This window comes from Triturus cristatus, chromosome 4_1 (assembly GCF_964204655.1).
Source record: "Triturus cristatus chromosome 4_1, aTriCri1.1, whole genome shotgun sequence".
In the NCBI taxonomy this organism is placed as follows: domain Eukaryota; kingdom Metazoa; phylum Chordata; class Amphibia; order Caudata; family Salamandridae; genus Triturus; species Triturus cristatus.
The window spans coordinates 1,345,712,944-1,345,730,119 of NC_140585.1; the positions used below are offsets into that span (position 1 = coordinate 1,345,712,944).

Genomic DNA, 17,176 nt, shown 5'->3' on the forward strand with positions numbered 1-17,176 from the left:
AAGAAGTCCTGTGTGACAACCTTGTCACTATTCTGATGTGTTCATCTCCAACTCCAGCTCTCAGACTTAACCCCTTCTGTGCCCATGACGAGATGGTCTCGTCATGGAGCACAGTCGCGCTGTGCCCATGACGAGACCATCTCGTCATAGGACCCACCCTTGGGGGGGAGCGCTGGCGCTCCCCCCGTGATTCCTCGATCTTTTTTTTTTTTTTTTGCTGGGGAGGCAGGGGAAGACCTTCCCCTGCCTCCCCCCGCCCCCCCCCGCTCGCGTCATCAATGACGTCAGCGCGCGAGCCGTGCTGACGTCACCGGAGGCTTCCCCTTTGCTCTCCGAGGCGCAGGAAGCCATTTGCTTCCTGCGCGTCGGAGAGTAAAGGTCAGTTTTAGGGCTGGGGAGGGGGTATTAGTGCATCTGTGGGGTAGGTAGGGTGGGGGCACAATGTTGGGGGGGGGGGGTGGAAATGTGTTTTTGAACACTCTGCTTTGTTCCTGCGCTGACTGGGAGAAGTGGGGGAGAATTCAGAGAAAGTTAGGTAACCATGTTGTTTCTGCTTACATTTCACATGCTTTGCATTCCCTAGGAGTGTTTTTTTTTTTTTTTAGGCAGCGTATTACTCTTATCAAGTACATAATTTGAATTGAGCCACATCCAAGTGTTTATAGCGGGCACAATTAGGTTATAGCTGAAGGCAGTGCGAATTTCTCTCAGTGGGCAAGTATGGCGTTCAGTGGGGATGTGGCACTATTGCCGGAGCTGTTGAATTTGGAAATGGGGAACCGGGTTCAGCATTCATGACCAGTCCACCACACCACTGTACTGAGTGAGCACATTCCCATGCTACACCGTAGAAGGCCCCACTAGACCTTAGAAGGCTTGATGTCTTAGCACAAGCAGGTGTACTGTAGTGGTGCCAACTTACAAAAGAGTACAAGTAGAGGTATAAAAGTACAATAAATGGCAGACACGCAAAACACAGGAACACACTGGGTAGGCACTTCTACGGGCATGGAGAACAGAATTTCCTATAATGTAAAGACTTCCTTCACACAATAGAGAGGGTGTGAATTAAGTTTGGAAGTGTCTTTGCAGGAGGAGAACTTTGAGGTTAGTTTTGAAGGACTGGGAAGAGGGAGGGGGTGGTCCGGAGCTGAGGCTCAGTTCCAGATTCTCGCCGCGTTGCTTGTAAAGGATTGGGCCATCGATCTTTCCTTTTTGAAAGTGGGAGGGTCAAGCAATACATTTTGCGCAGTACGTGATGGTCTAGAGCATTATATGCATATGTTACAATAAAGTTTTTTTTCTTCTTTTTATTCTAGTCTAAAGCTTTTCGACGGTGGCTGTTCTGCAGTTTTGTGTAGTTGCATTGTGTTGGTAAGAAATTTTTTGTTGTTGTATTTACACCAAATGAGTAATAATATAATGTCTGAATGAATTTTTTTGTAAGTGATGTCATAATGGCGGCATATTTAGTTAGTAGTTTGAGCATGAAATTCTTTGTGATGTGTTTTGCATAGTCTTATGTGTAATTGCTTTTCTCTTTCTTTTTTAGTGGGATATTGTTGATCCATACTGTGTCTGTACAAAGTTGGTGGTGGTGAGTAGTTTAGCTGCCTCTGGCAAGTGAGTGGTATTGTTTTGGAGTATATTTGAGTTTTTGATAAAGGTGCTTTTTGTTTATTACTTATTTTACAAAGAGTTTGTTGTTGTTGACTTGTTTGACAAGTTACCTTTATTAGTAAGCAATATAGCTAGCCGTAGAATGACTGCTCAACAGGTGGTCGGTATGCTTCTTGAATCTTCCTCTGAGCATGATTATGAGACTGACAGTGCGTCTGAGGGAGAGGAGGGAGGTGAAGATTCTGGCAGTGAGTTTTCTCTCAACATGGAATCATCGGATGATGAAGGTACTCTCAGTGCAGATGAAGGTACTCTTGGTGTGGATGAAGCAACTCTCAGTGCGGATGAAGTGCCTGTCTTAGAGGAGGAAACTGCTGTGCCGATGGTGCAAGAGGCATCTGGATTGCAGTCTGAGGCTGCTAGGCTTCCTACTGGAAGTGCTGGACTTTGGGTTGATCCAAACATGGTGCAGCCGGTGTTGCCTGCCTTTAGCGGTGATGCAGGGTGTACAGTGAATTGTGAAATTTTTTTGCCTATACAGTTTTTTCAGTTGTTTATGGATGATGTATTTTTGGGTGAGATTGTTGAGCAGACGAATTTGTATGCTGAACAGTTTTTGAGGAACAACAGCGACAAACTTAGGCCCCAGTCTAGAGCTACCCGGTGGACTCCCACATATCTGGAAGAGATGAAGAAGTTTCTGGGTTTGACTTTATTGATGGGTGTGGTAAGGAAGCCAACCTTGGCTTCATATTGGTCTACTAGCCCCTTGTTGGCAACTGCCATATTTCCTGCAGTTATGACTCGTAATCGGTATTTACTTTTGCTACGTATGCTGCATTTTGTTGATAATTCTATGGCGTTGCCACGAGATCACCCTGACTGTGACCGTCTTTTTAAGATTCGGCCCGTTCTTGATCACTTAGTGGATCGATTTTCTGAGATCTATACTCCAGGGAAAGAAATATCTATTGATGAGTCTTTGGTCTTGTTCAAGGGCCGTTTGGTTTTTAGGCAGTACATCCCTAGCAAGAGGGCACGCTATGGAATTAAGCTGTATATGTTGTCTGAGAGTAGGACAGGATATGTTTTTAATTTTCGTGTGTACACTGGTAGAGATTCTGCTATTGACCCCCCAGGTTGTCCGTCCACTTTTGGAGTTGCAGAGAAAATTGTGTGGGATCTTGCTAGGAGACTGTTTAACAGAGGCCACCATTTGTACCTTGATAACTTCTATACTGCTGTGCAATTATTTAAGGAATTGTATAAAGTGGACACTTTTGCATGTGGCACAATCCGCTCTAACCGTAAAGCTTATCCGAAAGAGCTTGTTTGCAAAAAACTTCAGAGGGGGCAGTGCAGTTCCTTGCGTAGTGATGAACTACTAGCTGTAAAATTTGTGGACAGGAGGGATGTGTACATGCTGACTACCATCCATGATGAGAGAACTTCACCTGTGACTGTTTGGGGTCAGGTTGCTAAAGTGCGCAAACCTGTGTGCATTCTAGACTACAATAAGCACATGGGTGGTGTTGACAGAGTAGATCAGAGGTTGGAACCTTACTCTGCTATTCGGAAGGCTTATGTTTGGTATAAGAAGTTGGCCATCCATTTCTTCGAATTAGCAATGTTCAATGCTTTTATTGTGTTCAAGGAGTGTTCTCCTGCGTCAAAGTTGACATTTCTTCAGTTTCAGCACTCTGTGATAGCTAGCCTTGTTGCTGTGGAACAGGCAAGTGTTCCTAGATTTGGAGTGGTGGAGGATGTGGTTCGATTGAAAGATCGCCACTTTCCTGATTTCATCCCTCCCACACCGGCAAAAGATTTTCCCACTAGGAGATGCAGAGTCTGTTGGCGAAGAGGTACGCGGAAGGAGATTCGTATGTATTGCCCCGACTGTCCATCTAAACCTGGGCTGTGTGTCCCTGCTTGTTTTAGAGCGTACTATACTCAAAAGAATTTTTGGGAGCATTCATGAGTGGTAAAGTTAACTGATTGGTTTGTAGTCTTTGAAAAATTTGATTCTGTTTCAAGGTTGCCGTTAGTGCAATGTGTTTAGTTTCTGATTTTGTGTTTGTAGATTTGTATCTATTTGTGATTTGTTTGTGTTTCTATTTTTGTCTAAAAAAATCCTAAATGTGTTGGCAGTGTACGTGGAGTGGTGCTTGGCTGGCGGTGTGCATGGACTGGTGCTTGGCTGGCGGTGTGCGTGGACTGGTGCTTGGCTGGCGGTGTGCGTGGACTGGTGCTTGGCTGGCGGTGTGCGTGGACTGGTGCTTGGCTGGCGGTGTGCGTGGACTGGTGCTTGGCTGGCGGTGTTGGTTGAACTGGTGCTTGGCTGGCGGTGTTGGTTGAACTGGTGCTTGGCTGGCGGTGTGCGTGGACTGGTGCTTGGCTGGCGGTGTGCGTGGACTGGTGCTTGGCTGGTGGTGTGCCTGGACTGGCGCTTGGCTGGTGGTGTGCCTGGACTGGCGCTTGGCTAGCGGTGTGCCTGGACTGGTGTTTAGCTAGCGGTGTGCGTGGACTGGTGCTCGGCTAGCGGTGTGCGTGGACTGGCGCTCGGCTGGCTGTGTGCGAGTAGTGACTTGCTGCTGGTCACTACACACACTGCTAGCTGAGTGCCACTCCACGCAATCCATCTGCTTGTGTAGTTGCTGCGTCAGGAATGTGGGCGTGTGAAAGTGATGGGCCCTTGAATGGCGCTGTGTGCTGGTGTGAGTTTTGTTATGTGATGGGCCCGCGGCTGGCGGTGTGAATGGTTTTGTATGTCTCACGCGTATGAAAGGTGTATGAATGGCCTGTAAAGAGGTTGGTGCCTTGTCGTGGCTTTACAGCTCACGAGCTGTGAGTCAATGGTTCAGTTTCTCGCCCTTTCAATTATTAACAGTGCATTTCATTTTTGTGAAATCACTTGCTAATACAATTGTATATTCTGAACCATCACTCACCCTCGTGCCAAATCCAACCAGTATGTGTGCGTGCTTGAGGATTAGATGGCTGTGCAGTAATATTTGCCTTTCTGAAGCAGGGTGTACCTTGTCCCTTTTGTGATTTTTGTAATGTGTTGTTTTTGTGCCTGATGGTGCGAATGGTCTTGTGTGTATCACGTATGAAAGATGTGTGAATGGCCTGTAAAGCGGTTGGTGCCTTGCCGTGGCTTTACAGCTCACGAGCTGCGAGTCATTGGTTCAGTTTTTTCTCCATTGAATTATTGACAGTGCATTTCATTTTTGTGAAATCTCTTGTTAATAAAATTTAATATACTGAACCATCACTCGCCCTCGTGCCAAATCCAACCAGTATGTGTGTGCGTTTGAGGAATAGGTGGCTGTGCAGGATTCTTGGTCTTTTTAGTTTCTCTGCCAAGGTGTATGTTCCATGTAAAAATAACCCACCAACTGTAGATATTGTCGTAAACCCATGGGAGTTCATGGTGATGTCTCTCTGTTGTGCATTACAAAAAAGTTTTTTATCCTCAATGTCCTGCAAACCTCAAAATATCTGTCACATTGTCCATGCAATATTGTGCCGAAATTCTCACGTTGTAGAAACAATGTCAAAACGTTCTGGTTTTGCAAGGGGGTCAACTGTCTTTTTGGCCTGTGCTCGGCGGCCATCTAGGCAAACCTACCAAACCCATACATTTCTGAAAACTAGACACCCGGGGGCTTCCAGGGAGGTATGGCTTGTGCGGATCCCCCAACGTTTCCTTACCCAGAATCCCCTGCAAACCTCAATTTTAGCTGAAAAAATCACTTTTTTCACACTTTTTTGTGTGGGAAAGTTGTGGCATCACCGGGCTCACTCAAATTTCCCACCTCCCAGCGTTCCCCTGGGTCTCCCGGTAAAAATGGTGCCTCACTTGTGTGGGAGGCCCAAGTACCCGCGACAGGCAAGGGCCCAAAACGTAGTGATGCGACATCAACATTGCCTATCTCAAAACCACCTGGTTTTGAAAGGGGGGTCTCTTGGGTTTTTGGCCCGGGGCACGGCGGCCATCTAGGGAAACCTACCAAACCCATACATTTCTGAAAACTAGACACCCGGGGGCTTCCAGGGAGGTATGGCTTGCGCGGATCCCCCAACGTTTCCTTACCCAGAATCCCCTGCAAACCTCAATTTTAGCTGGAAAAAACACGTTTTTTCACACTTTTTTGTGTGGGAAAGTTGTGGCATCACCGGGCTCACTCAAATTTCACACCTCCCAGTGTTCCCCTGGGTCTCCCGGTAAAAATGGTGCCTCACTTGTGTGGGAGGCCCAAGTACCCGCGACAGGCAAGGGCCCAAAACGTAGTGAGGCGACATCAACATTGCCTATCTCAAAACCACCTGGTTTTGCAAGGGGGGGGGGGTCTCTTGGCTTTTTGGCCCGGGGCACGGCGGCCATCTAGGGAAACCTACCAAACCCATACATTTCTGAAAACTAGACACCCGGGGGCTTCCAGGGAGGTATGGCTTGCGCGGATCCCCCAACGTTTCCTTACCCAGAATCCCCTGCAAACCTCAATTTTAGCTGAAAAAATCACTTTTTTCACACTTTTTTGTGTGGGAAAGTTGTGGCATCACCGGGCTCACTCAAATTTCCCACCTCCCAGCGTTCCCCTGGGTCTCCCGGTAAAAATGGTGCCTCACTTGTGTGGGAGGCCCAAGTACCCGCGACAGGCAAGGGCCCAAAACGTAGTGATGCGACATCAACATTGCCTATCTCAAAACCACCTGGTTTTGAAAGGGGGGTCTCTTGGGTTTTTGGCCCGGGGCACGGCGGCCATCTAGGGAAACCTACCAAACCCATACATTTCTGAAAACTAGACACCCGGGGGCTTCCAGGGAGGTATGGCTTGCGCGGATCCCCCAACGTTTCCTTACCCAGAATCCCCTGCAAACCTCAATTTTAGCTGGAAAAAACACGTTTTTTCACACTTTTTTGTGTGGGAAAGTTGTGGCATCACCGGGCTCACTCAAATTTCACACCTCCCAGTGTTCCCCTGGGTCTCCCGGTAAAAATGGTGCCTCACTTGTGTGGGAGGCCCAAGTACCCGCGACAGGCAAGGGCCCAAAACGTAGTGAGGCGACATCAACATTGCCTATCTCAAAACCACCTGGTTTTGCAAGGGGGGGGGGGTCTCTTGGCTTTTTGGCCCGGGGCACGGCGGCCATCTAGGGAAACCTACCAAACCCATACATTTCTGAAAACTAGACACCCGGGGGCTTCCAGGGAGGTATGGCTTGCGCGGATCCCCCAACGTTTCCTTACCCAGAATCCCCTGCAAACCTCAATTTTAGCTGAAAAAAATCACTTTTTTCACACTTTTTTGTGTGGGGAAAGTTGTGGCATCACCGGGCTAACTCAAATTTCACACCTCCCAGCGTTCCCCTGGGTCTCCCGGTAAAAATGGTGCCTCACTTGTGTGGGAGGCCCAAGTACCCGCGACAGGCAAGGGCCCCAAACGTAGTGATGCGACATTTGAGATGGGCAATGTTGATGTCACCTCACTATGTTTTGCGCCGTTTCCTGTCGCGGGCACTAGGCCGACCCACACAAGTGAGGTACCGTTTTTCTCGAAAGACTTTGGGGAACGCGGGGTGGGTGGAAATTTGTGGATCCACGCAGATTCCGGAACTTTCCACGACAGAAATGTGTGGAAATGTGTTTTTTTGGACAATTTTTTAGGTTTGCAAGGGATTCTGGGTAACAGACCCTGGTGGGAGGCAGTCAAGTCACCCCATCCTGGATTCCCCTGGGTGTCTAGTTTTCAAAAATGTATAGGTTTGCTAGGTTTCCCAAGGTGCCCGCAGAGCTAGGGTTCAAAAACTACAGCTAGTCATTTTTCCAAAAAAGGGTCATTTTTCACTGCGAAATTGAGGTGTGACCAGGTTGCGTTTTGCGCCGTTTCCTGTCGCGGGCACTAGGCCGATCCACACAAGTGAGGTACCGTTTTTCTCGTAAGACTTTGGGGAACGCGGGGTGGGTGGAAATTTGTGGTTCCACGCAGATTCCAGAACTTTCCACGACAGAAATGTGTGGAAAATGTGTTTTTTTTGACAATTTTTTAGGTTTGCAAGGGATTCTGGGTAACAGACCCTGGTGGGAGGCAGTCAAGTCACCCCATCCTGGATTCCCCTGGTTGTCTAGTTTTCAAAAATGTATAGGTTTGCTAGGTTTCCCAAGGTGCCAGCAGAGCTAGGGTTCAAAAACTAGAGCTAGGCACTTTGCAAAAAAAGGGTAATTTTGCATTGTGAAAATGTGGGGTGACCACGTTGCGTTTTGCGCCGTTTCCTGTCGTGGGCACTATGCCTACCCACACAAGTGAGGTACCATTTTTATCGGGAGACTTGGGGTAATTCAGATTTGTAAAGGAACTGTTATTATCTATTGACTTTCCATGCATTTCTGCTTTCCAAATGAAAGATATTGTGTAAAAAAGAAGTCATTCTAAAAAATGACTGATAATTCTCATGCTAGTATGAGTATTCCCAATTTCAGAAATGTGCAAATATCTACTGTTTCTAAACTCTATATTTTGTTCCCATTTCAGAAATACATAGGTGTCTTTCATACCGATTTTTCCATGTACACTTTTTTTACAGAATAATTACTATATACCCGGTACATAATAAAAAACCATTGCAAGTTACTACTCAGTTTTTGGCTCTGGGTTAGTCGGGTTCTTGGTGAACCTACAAGTCCTATATATCCCCACAACCAGTAATGTCCAGCGGATGCAACGGTATATTGCTTTCAAAGAGCTGTCATAATTAGAAGAAGTTACAGGTGAAAACGTTGACACAAAAGGCTGTTTTTTTCAACTAAATTTCAATTTATCCTACATTTAACTGTTTGTTTCTATAAAAAAACCTTGATGGATCTACACAAATGACCCCTTGCTGAATTCAGAATGTTGTCTTCTTTTCGAAAATGTATAGCTTTCCAGGATCCACTATTGCTTTTGTACCCATTTCAGCCACTAACTGGAAGGAGGTCAAAAGCACAAAAAATTGCAAAAATAGGCTATGTCCCAGAAAAATGCCAAAACTGTGTAAAAAATGTTGGGTTTCTGACAAAAGTCAAGTATCCCCGAAAAGCTGGGAAAATGGTGATTTCAACCCCACAAACCCTTTTTTGATAACATTTGCAGGGAAAAACCCAGATGCTTTCGTTTGCAGCCCGTTTTTCCAATTTTTCCCAAAAAAAACAAAATTTTGCTGTATTTTGGCTCTTTTCTGTGACCCCTCCAGGGGAATCCACAAACCCTGAGTACCTTTAGAATCCCCATGATGTTGGAAGAAAAGGACGCAAATTTGGCGTGGCTACCTAATGCGGTCAAAAAGTTACCGGGGCCTAAGCGCGCACTACCCCAAATAGCCAAAAAAAGGCCTGGCACAGGAGGGGGAAAAGGCCTGGCAGCGAAGGGGTTAAACTCTTGACTTTGCCTATCATTGTTAAATTGCTTTGCAAGCATTGGCAAAACAAATCTATTCCAAAATGGGCAAAATGACGAAAGTCCATGTGTGTACACATAATACAGTCATCATGTAATAGAATTACTTTTGTTTTTAAGTAACACCATTATAAGATGGTCGCCATGCATGTGTGCAAATTGGGAAAAACAAAATGCAGAGTCAACATGTCTGAATCCATAGTAGCAAAGGCAACGCCCTCTTTGCCAATACGTGCTCGACTGCATGTTCTCTCACCTGGAGTACTGGTGCCGCTAGAACTTACCTTTGATTGGTGTTAATATTTTGGAGAATTTTGGAGGCTCACAACAGAAAACTAGTACTTTTTTGCAATCTGACAATCTGTCTAGCAAAAAAAGATTGTCACATAACAAATATAACAGTCACCAATACACTGTAGCACAGTAAGTCTGCTCTCCTATGCAAAGTAGAAAAGCAAACTCACATTTATAAATGCCAAAATCATAGCTGCCTAACACTTTGAAGGGCTACATAGAGTTTTCCATTAAAGAGAAATACTGGCTCAAAGTGATCATTTATAAGAGTGTGCAGGGATTTAAAAACCTGGGAACAAAGTCAAACATGGGGTAAACTTACATCAGTGCAGGTACTCCGCACTGCATTTTGTATGATGGGCGAAACTGTTGGCGCTTTGTCAGTTGTTGCAGCATTGCCTGTAGGTGCTAGCACATTCAAACCGTGGCTGGGTACCTCTGCGCGGCCCGTAGCAGTGGCAAGGACAGCTGGCGCAGTCAAGACTCCAGGGGCGTGAAGTTGTACCACAGCAGAAGGGGCAAGGAGAATGGGCTGGGCTGTTTAAAAGAAAGGATGCATTTAAAAACAAGCATAGGGAAAGGCAATAGGTCTGGTCTTTGGGATCTATTGGCTTTGCTAATGGTTTTAGCACTACGTTACTGTATGTACATTACATATCTTACCAAAGTAAAGACTTTGAATTTGTAAACATTTGCAAACTCTTTGCTTTTGTGCAGTTTGGTACTGTAATTAGAATTGACTTGGCTAAGTACTTTGCAAGACGTTCAAGCGGATCCCCCCCCCCCCACGACTCCAAGAAAACCATCACCCACGCACTCATCAGACTGGACTACGGCAAGGCCCTCTACACCAGAATCAACAAAATAACTCCTCTGCAAACCATGACCACATCACCCAACATCTCCGCGACCTCCACTGGCTCCCCATTGAAAGATGAATGATCCTTCAAACTGCTCAATACCTTAACGACCGAATCTCCTTCCACACCGCCAAGAGAAACCTTCGATCAGCCGACCACGTCTTAGCCACCGCCCCTTGTGTCTTGTCTACAGGACCAGAGCAGGTGGAAGATTCTTCTCGGACCTCGCATCCAAGACCTTGAACAAACTCCCCCATCACCTTTGACGAAGCTTGACACTGCATCGGTTCAGAAAAGACCTCAAGACCTGGCTCTTCGAATGACTCCAAATTAGCTGCACTCATTACACCACCCCCCCCCCCCCCGAGCCTTGATATCCTCACGGTTGAGTAGCGCCCTTAACAAAACCCAAATTCATTGATTGAGTATTGACAAAGCCAAGAATTCTCAGCTCTAAAAAGCTGAGTTACCAGGTTTTCCAGTTTCTGCATAGTACATGTGAGCTGAGCGCATTTAAGTATCTGAGTGAGTTCTGGTTACGGAAGGGTGTTTATAATGGGGCACGAATGAGAGCTCTGGAGCTACGGCTAAAGGCAGTACAAGTAAGTTGGTCATAACGTTCAGACAACATGCTCATCCAATTCTAGGCCTCTCTCCAGCGCACACATATGTACCATTTGTAATAACCAATTCTCATTATTTACAACAAAATCACTGTGGTTACTCATTGATATCAAACTGCTAACAAAGCACATAGGTCTGCCTTGTTTTAGGCATATATGTGTTATTCTATGTCGGGACCGGAGGCATGGGTTATGCGTTTACTTTGTTCATTTTATTTAACAGAAGTCAAATTTAACATTATGAAAAACTACAAATCAATGGGAATCAGAAAACCAACAGTCCATCCAATCAGCATGTAAGGGCCCTGTTGAAATGAGACTTAATCGAAACGCGAATAAACTCCTGTTTAACCCTTCCATGCGTCGGATGCGTAGGAGCTGTCCAACGCACAAGTGTTACTGTGCATCGCACGGCTTCCGCGCGTCCGACACCATTGCCCATGAAATCCATCTGGGGCAGGCACCAGAGGGATTTCTTTTACACCCCCAAAGCCTTGGGAGCTGGGGAAGAGCTTCCCCACCTCCCAAGGCCCAAGGAGGGCGATCCTCATGCAGGAATCCACCCACTAGACACTAGGGAGGGGGGAGCGACACCTTGGGCAAGGGCCTTTGCTCCCCCAAAAACAATTTTGGCAAATTCAGTCTTTCTGCCCCCCCCCTGGGGTGCTGATGGAGCAGTAGCCCCCGGTCTGCCCCCCCCCCCGGGGGGCAGAAACCCACTAAACGCCAGGGATTTTATTTTGCCCACTTGTTTTGCCCCCTCCACAATAACAGCCTTACTGCCCCCTGGGGGGGGGGGGGGTGGGGGGGAAGGATGGGGCGGCAGCCCCCAAACTGCCCCCTGGGGGGGCAGAAATCCCACTAGACACCAGGGATTTTTTTGGGGCTATTTAATTAGGGTGGGGGCTGCCCAAAACGGGCATGTCAATGCCCCCACCACCCCTGCCACAACTACAGCCTTTCTGCCCCCCAGGGGGCAAAAAGCCCACTAGAAGCCAGGGATTTTTTGGGGGGCAATTTGAGTTAGGGTGGGGGCTGCCCAAAATGGGCATGCTAATGCCCCCACCTTCCCACAACAATTACAGTCTTTCTGCCCCCCTGGGGAGCAGATGGGGCAATAGCCCTAATCTGCCCCCCCCCAGGAGGCAGAAAGGCGACTAGAAACCAGAGATTTTTTTGGGCAGTTTTAATTCCGGTGGGGGCTGCCCAAGATGGGCATGCCAATGCCCCCACCCCTGCCCGCAAACATTCCAGTCTTTCTGTCCCACCTGGAAGGCATATGAGGGCAGTAGCCCCCAATATGCCCCCCCGGTGGCAGAAAGCCCACTAAAAACCAGGGATTTTTGTTGTTATTCGTGTAGGGGTGGGGGCTGGCCAAAATGGGCATGACAATACCAGTCTTTCTGCCCCCCGGGGAGGGGGGCAGAAAGCCCACTAGGCGCCAGAGATTACGCTGGGCGGACCCATTAGTCTGGTGAGGACCAAGTTGAGGTTCCACACCGGTGCTGGGGGTGCCTTGGGGGAATCACTCGTTTAAGTCCTTCTAAGAAGGCTTTGATGGCAGGCACTCTGAATAAAGAGAGGTGCTGCCTGTTTTGGAGATAGGCTGCTATTGCGGTTAAATGGATACGTATGGAGGTGTATGCCAGATTGCATCGGTATAGGTGTAATAGATAGCAGATTATGTTCTGAATCGATGCGTCTAGCGGGTTGTCATTGTTGTTGCAATACATGACAAACCTCTTCCATTTGGCTGCATAGCAAGCTCTGGTAGTGGGTCTCCTGGCCTCCTTAATGATCTCCATACAGTCAGGTGGTAGGTTTAGGTAGCCAAACTCTAGGACTTCAGGAGCCAGATTGCTAGGTTCAGCTGTTGCGGATCTGGGTGCTTAATTTCTCCATGGTTCTGCGTCAAAAGCGCGGGTTTGATCCGCAGCCTTTGATGCGGCACCACGGAAAGTTCCAGAAAGGTGGTGTACCATGGCTGGCGCGCCCATGTTGGAGCAACCAGGATGAGTGTCAGTGAGTGCTGTCGCAGTTTGCGTGCCACCAGCGGTATCAACGGCGTTGGGGGGAAAGCGTACGCAAATCTGCCGGACCAGTTCATCCATATCGCATTGCCCTGCGACTGTGGATGTGGGAACCTGGCGGCAAAGCTTTGGCATTTTGTGTTTTCCCTTGTGGCGAATAGGTCTATCTCTGGATGACCCCACTGCTGGAAGTACGGTTGGAGTATTGATGGGTGTAACCGCCACTCGTGCATCTGGTGGCTGTGTCTGCTGAGCAGATCCGCCATCTGGTTGTCCTTGCCTGGGAGGTGTTCTGCCATGAGGAATATGTTCCTTTGAATGGCCCACTTCCACATGCTCGGAGCCAGATGAGACAACTGTGGAGAGTGTGTTCCTCCCTGCTTCTGTATGTAGTACATGGCAGTCATGTTGTCCGTCCGGATCAACACGACCTTGTTGCACAGGTGTACTTTGAATGCTTTCATTGCCAGGAAGATTGCCATCAGTTCCAGAAGGTTGATGTGCATCTTCTTTTGTTGTGTAGTCCATAGTCCCTGCACTGTGTAATTGAGTACATGAGCTCCCCATCCCTGGAAAGACGCGTCCGCTGTCAGTATTATCTGTGGAACAGGCTCTTGGAACGGTCGGCCCTTGCAAAGGTTTTGTGGATTCCACCAATGCAGAGAGTTGTATGCCCGACCGCTCACCAACACTAGGTCTTTCAGTTGCCCGTGAGCCTGATTCCATTGACGTGCTAAGCACTCCTGAAGTGGGCGCATATGTAGTCTCGCGTGTGGGACTATGAAAATGCAGGAGGCCATCATGCCTATCAACTGCATGAACACTCGCGCCGGAAGGGAGTGCTGAGGTTGGAATTTGGAGATCAGCTGTTGCATGCTGTTGATTCTCACTAAAGCTGGCTGAGCTGTGGCAGCCAGAGTGTCGATCGTTGCGCCTAAGTACTGTTGTACGTGCGCAGGTTGGAGACTTGATTTTGGGTAATTTAGTGAGAATCCCAGATCGTGAAGAAGGTGAATGGTGTGGGACATGTGGGTGGCACATTGTTGTGCTGACTTGGCCTGAACTAGCCAGTCGTCCAGATAAGGGAAGACGTGAATGTTTTGTCTTCGCAGATGCGCGGCCACTGTCGCCAGGCACTTGGTAAAGACCCTGGGTGCTGTTGTTACTCCGAAGGGGAGAACTTTGAACTGATAGTGATTCCCCTGAATAGTGAATCTGAGGTATTTCCTGTGTGAAGGGTGGATTGGTATGTGGAAGTATGCATCCTTTAGGTCTAGCGTAGCTAGGAAATCCCCCTGACTGAGTAGTGGGAGCACCTGTTGGAGGGTGAGCATATGGAAATGCTCCGATAGTATATATAGGTTTAGGGGTCACAGGTCTAGGATAGGCCTGAGAGAGCCGTTCTTTTTTGGGATCAAGAAGTACAGAGAGTACACCCCTGTGCCCTGCTGGGCGATGGGCACTACTTCTATGGCCCCTTTTGCGAGCATAGCAAGCAGTTCTTGCTGGAGTAAATCCAAGTGTTCGGCTGACATAGGGCGGTGCTTTGGTGGTATGTTGGGTGGAGTGGAAGTTAGTTCCAGACAGTACCCATGTTGGATGATGTCCCTGACCCACCTGTCCGTGGTGATGTTCTTCCATGCGGACAGGAACAGCTGGAGTCGTCCCCCGACAGGTGTTAAGTGGTCGGGGGTAAGGAGAGGGCGTCACTGTTTGTTCTTTGGGGAGGACATGGTGTTGCCATAGCCACGTCCCCTGCCCTTGGTGTTGGATCCACGATATCCACCCCTGTTGTTTTTGTCGTAGGTGCTTTGTGTGCCACCTTTAGCATACTGTTGTTGTGACCCCTGACCCCTTGACATTCCCCTATTTCCTGTGCGACAAAAGGAGCCACTACGAAATTGTTGCGTTTGTAGCGCCCCCATAGATTTGGCAGTGTCTGTGTCTTTTTTTATTTTCTCTAGGGTAGTGTCAACGTCTGGGCCAAATAAGAATTCCGTGTTAACCGGTAAGTTCAGGATATTGTTTTGGATCTCGGGTTTGAAGCCTGAGATGCGTAACCAGGCATGGCGTCGCAGCATGACACTTGTGTTTATTGCCCTGGCCGCTGTGTCAGCTGCGTCTAGGGCGCATTTAATGGATGCATTAGTGAGGAGTTGTCCTTCTCTAATGAGGAGTTCCGCTGACTCTTTATACTCCTCTGGTAGATGTTGGAGCAGTGACTCCAGCGTGTCATAATGTGACCTGTCATAACGCGCCAGGAGTGCCTGTGTATTGGCAATGCGCAGGATATTCGCTGCTTGCGCTGCAATGCGTTTGCCCGATGTTTCAAGGACTTTTGACTCTTTGTCTGGGGGAGGAGCACCACCAGTCGTCTGTGAGTGGGCTCTTTTGCGAGCGTTGGCAACCACCATAGAGTCTAATGGCAACTGACCCCTAATGTATTTAGGGTCACCGGGTGCAGGCTTATATTTCTTTTCAATCCTGGGGTTTAACACCCGGGCTCTTGTGGTGTCCTTGAAAATGTCTTTGGCAGGTTTCAGAACCCCTTTAAGCATGGGCAGAGTCTTGACAGTCCTTTCTGAAGATGCGAAAGTGTCAAGCAGGAAGTCCTCCTCAATGGCGTCAGAATGTAGCTCCACCCCATGATGAGCAGCAGCCCGTTCGATAAGGGCATTAAATGCGGCCGTGTCCTCTGTAGGAGATGTTTTAATGTTGTAGAGTTGCGCATCCTGAGTATGTGGCGCGATACTTTGGTCTGTGGGGTCATCCCACGCCTGATCAGGGTCTTGGAGTGGTTCATCGGGATCTGCGTCCCCGGGGTAGATGGTATCCTCCCCACCATATTCCTGCATCGGGTCCGATTCAGAAGGGGTAGGAGAAAGGGACTGCGGATCTAAGTGGAGGGGATGTAAGTGTTCTTGTAGCACTGGTTCCTGCTCCGCCGGCAGCTTGCGTTTAAGAGGAATTTTGTATGGCACCTCTTCCCTGACTGGCGTGATTTTGCGCTTGTGGAGCATTAACCTGCCAGTGTCGGCGTCGATAAATTGTGGCCCCGAAGAATCTTGTTCTGTTAGGCCAGTGGTGGTGGACTGTGTGTGTAGGACACGTGTCCGAATCTGAAATAGTTTCGGTGCCGATGTCGGTGGCAGCCCAAATGTAATATTGGTGGGCTCCGAGTGCACTCTACAGGGTGAGGTAGTGTCGGGACCCGAGGTAGAGTGGAAGGCTACCCGGTCACGGATGCGTTGTAGAGAGGCAGAGACCTGCTGCACAGCAAACTGAGATGGTGGTTTGGTGGGCATCTTGGTAGTAGGCGTCGAGGCCGACCCCGACCTTTTTGTCGGAAGGGGGTCACTGGTCTGAAGGGATGCATCGACAGTCGACGTAGTCGAGGACTTATTCGGCATTGGTGCTTTAGGCGTCGACGTAGCCGAGGCGGCCATCTTGACTGCGGAGGTTACGGCCTTCGGTGTCGGCGCCGAAGGTGTCGGTGCCTTGTGGTGCCCGAGGGCGCGCTTCTTCTGTGCGTCGACCGCGTCTGCTGCGGTGAGCTCGGCGCCGAAGTCTCTCTGTACGCGGTCGGAGCCGACTACTTTTGTAGGCGCCGGGGCAGTGGACTGTTTCAACGCCTTTGATCCGACCACCACCAGTTTCACTTTCGATTTTGAAGGGACTGGAGCGATGGATGTGTTTGGGTTTAACAACCCGGTCATCTTTGGTAATAGTGGCTCTTGCAGAGTGTTCGATGCCGGGCCGCAAGGCGGGGCCGAGGAACCATGTATTAGGTCTTGGGTAAGGCCCGAAGGCGATCCCTCGACCGGAGCCTGACGACGATGTACAGTTTCGGCCTCCGTTTCGACGGATTGGCCTAGCTCTTCGGGAGAGCTGTCTTCTTCGGCCCCATAGGCTTCGTCGAAGTCCCCTACCTCGTCGACAGCTTCGTCACGTCGAAAGAGCACTTCGCCATCGTCGTCCGATTGGGAACCATGTTCTGAAGCGGGGCTAGAGACAATTTCTTCCACGCTCTCGGCGTCCTGGTCCTCGGTGCTGAATATATTGGTGGGTGCGGGCGCTGCCTGCTGCGCCTCGAGTCTCGCTGCCAGTCGGTTCCGCAGGGTCTTCTTGGATCGGAACCGCGCGCAAGCCATGCATTTCGATTCGTCGTGATCCGGCGAGAGACATTTATTACAGACTGGGTGGACGTCGATATGAGGGTACTTGGCGTGGCACAACGGACACCTCTTGAACGGAGTCCTCGATTCCATCGTTGATCGAGCGTCGAAGTTTTGACTAATTCGGTCCGAAAG

The 17,176-nt window shown here is 48.8% G+C and overlaps 1 protein-coding gene across 2 annotated transcripts in view; it reads right to left on the bottom strand.

Moving 5' to 3' along the window:
* The window catches only part of ATF6 (activating transcription factor 6), a 740,128-nt gene that overhangs the window by 515,462 nt on the left and 207,490 nt on the right, over positions 1–17,176 (bottom strand). For both annotated transcript variants that reach the window (XM_085654834.1, XM_085654835.1), the window contains one exon: positions 9,676–9,890. In XM_085654834.1, the coding sequence (XP_085510960.1) occupies positions 9,676–9,890 (215 nt within the window). The remainder of the gene's footprint in view (positions 1–9,675; positions 9,891–17,176) is intronic.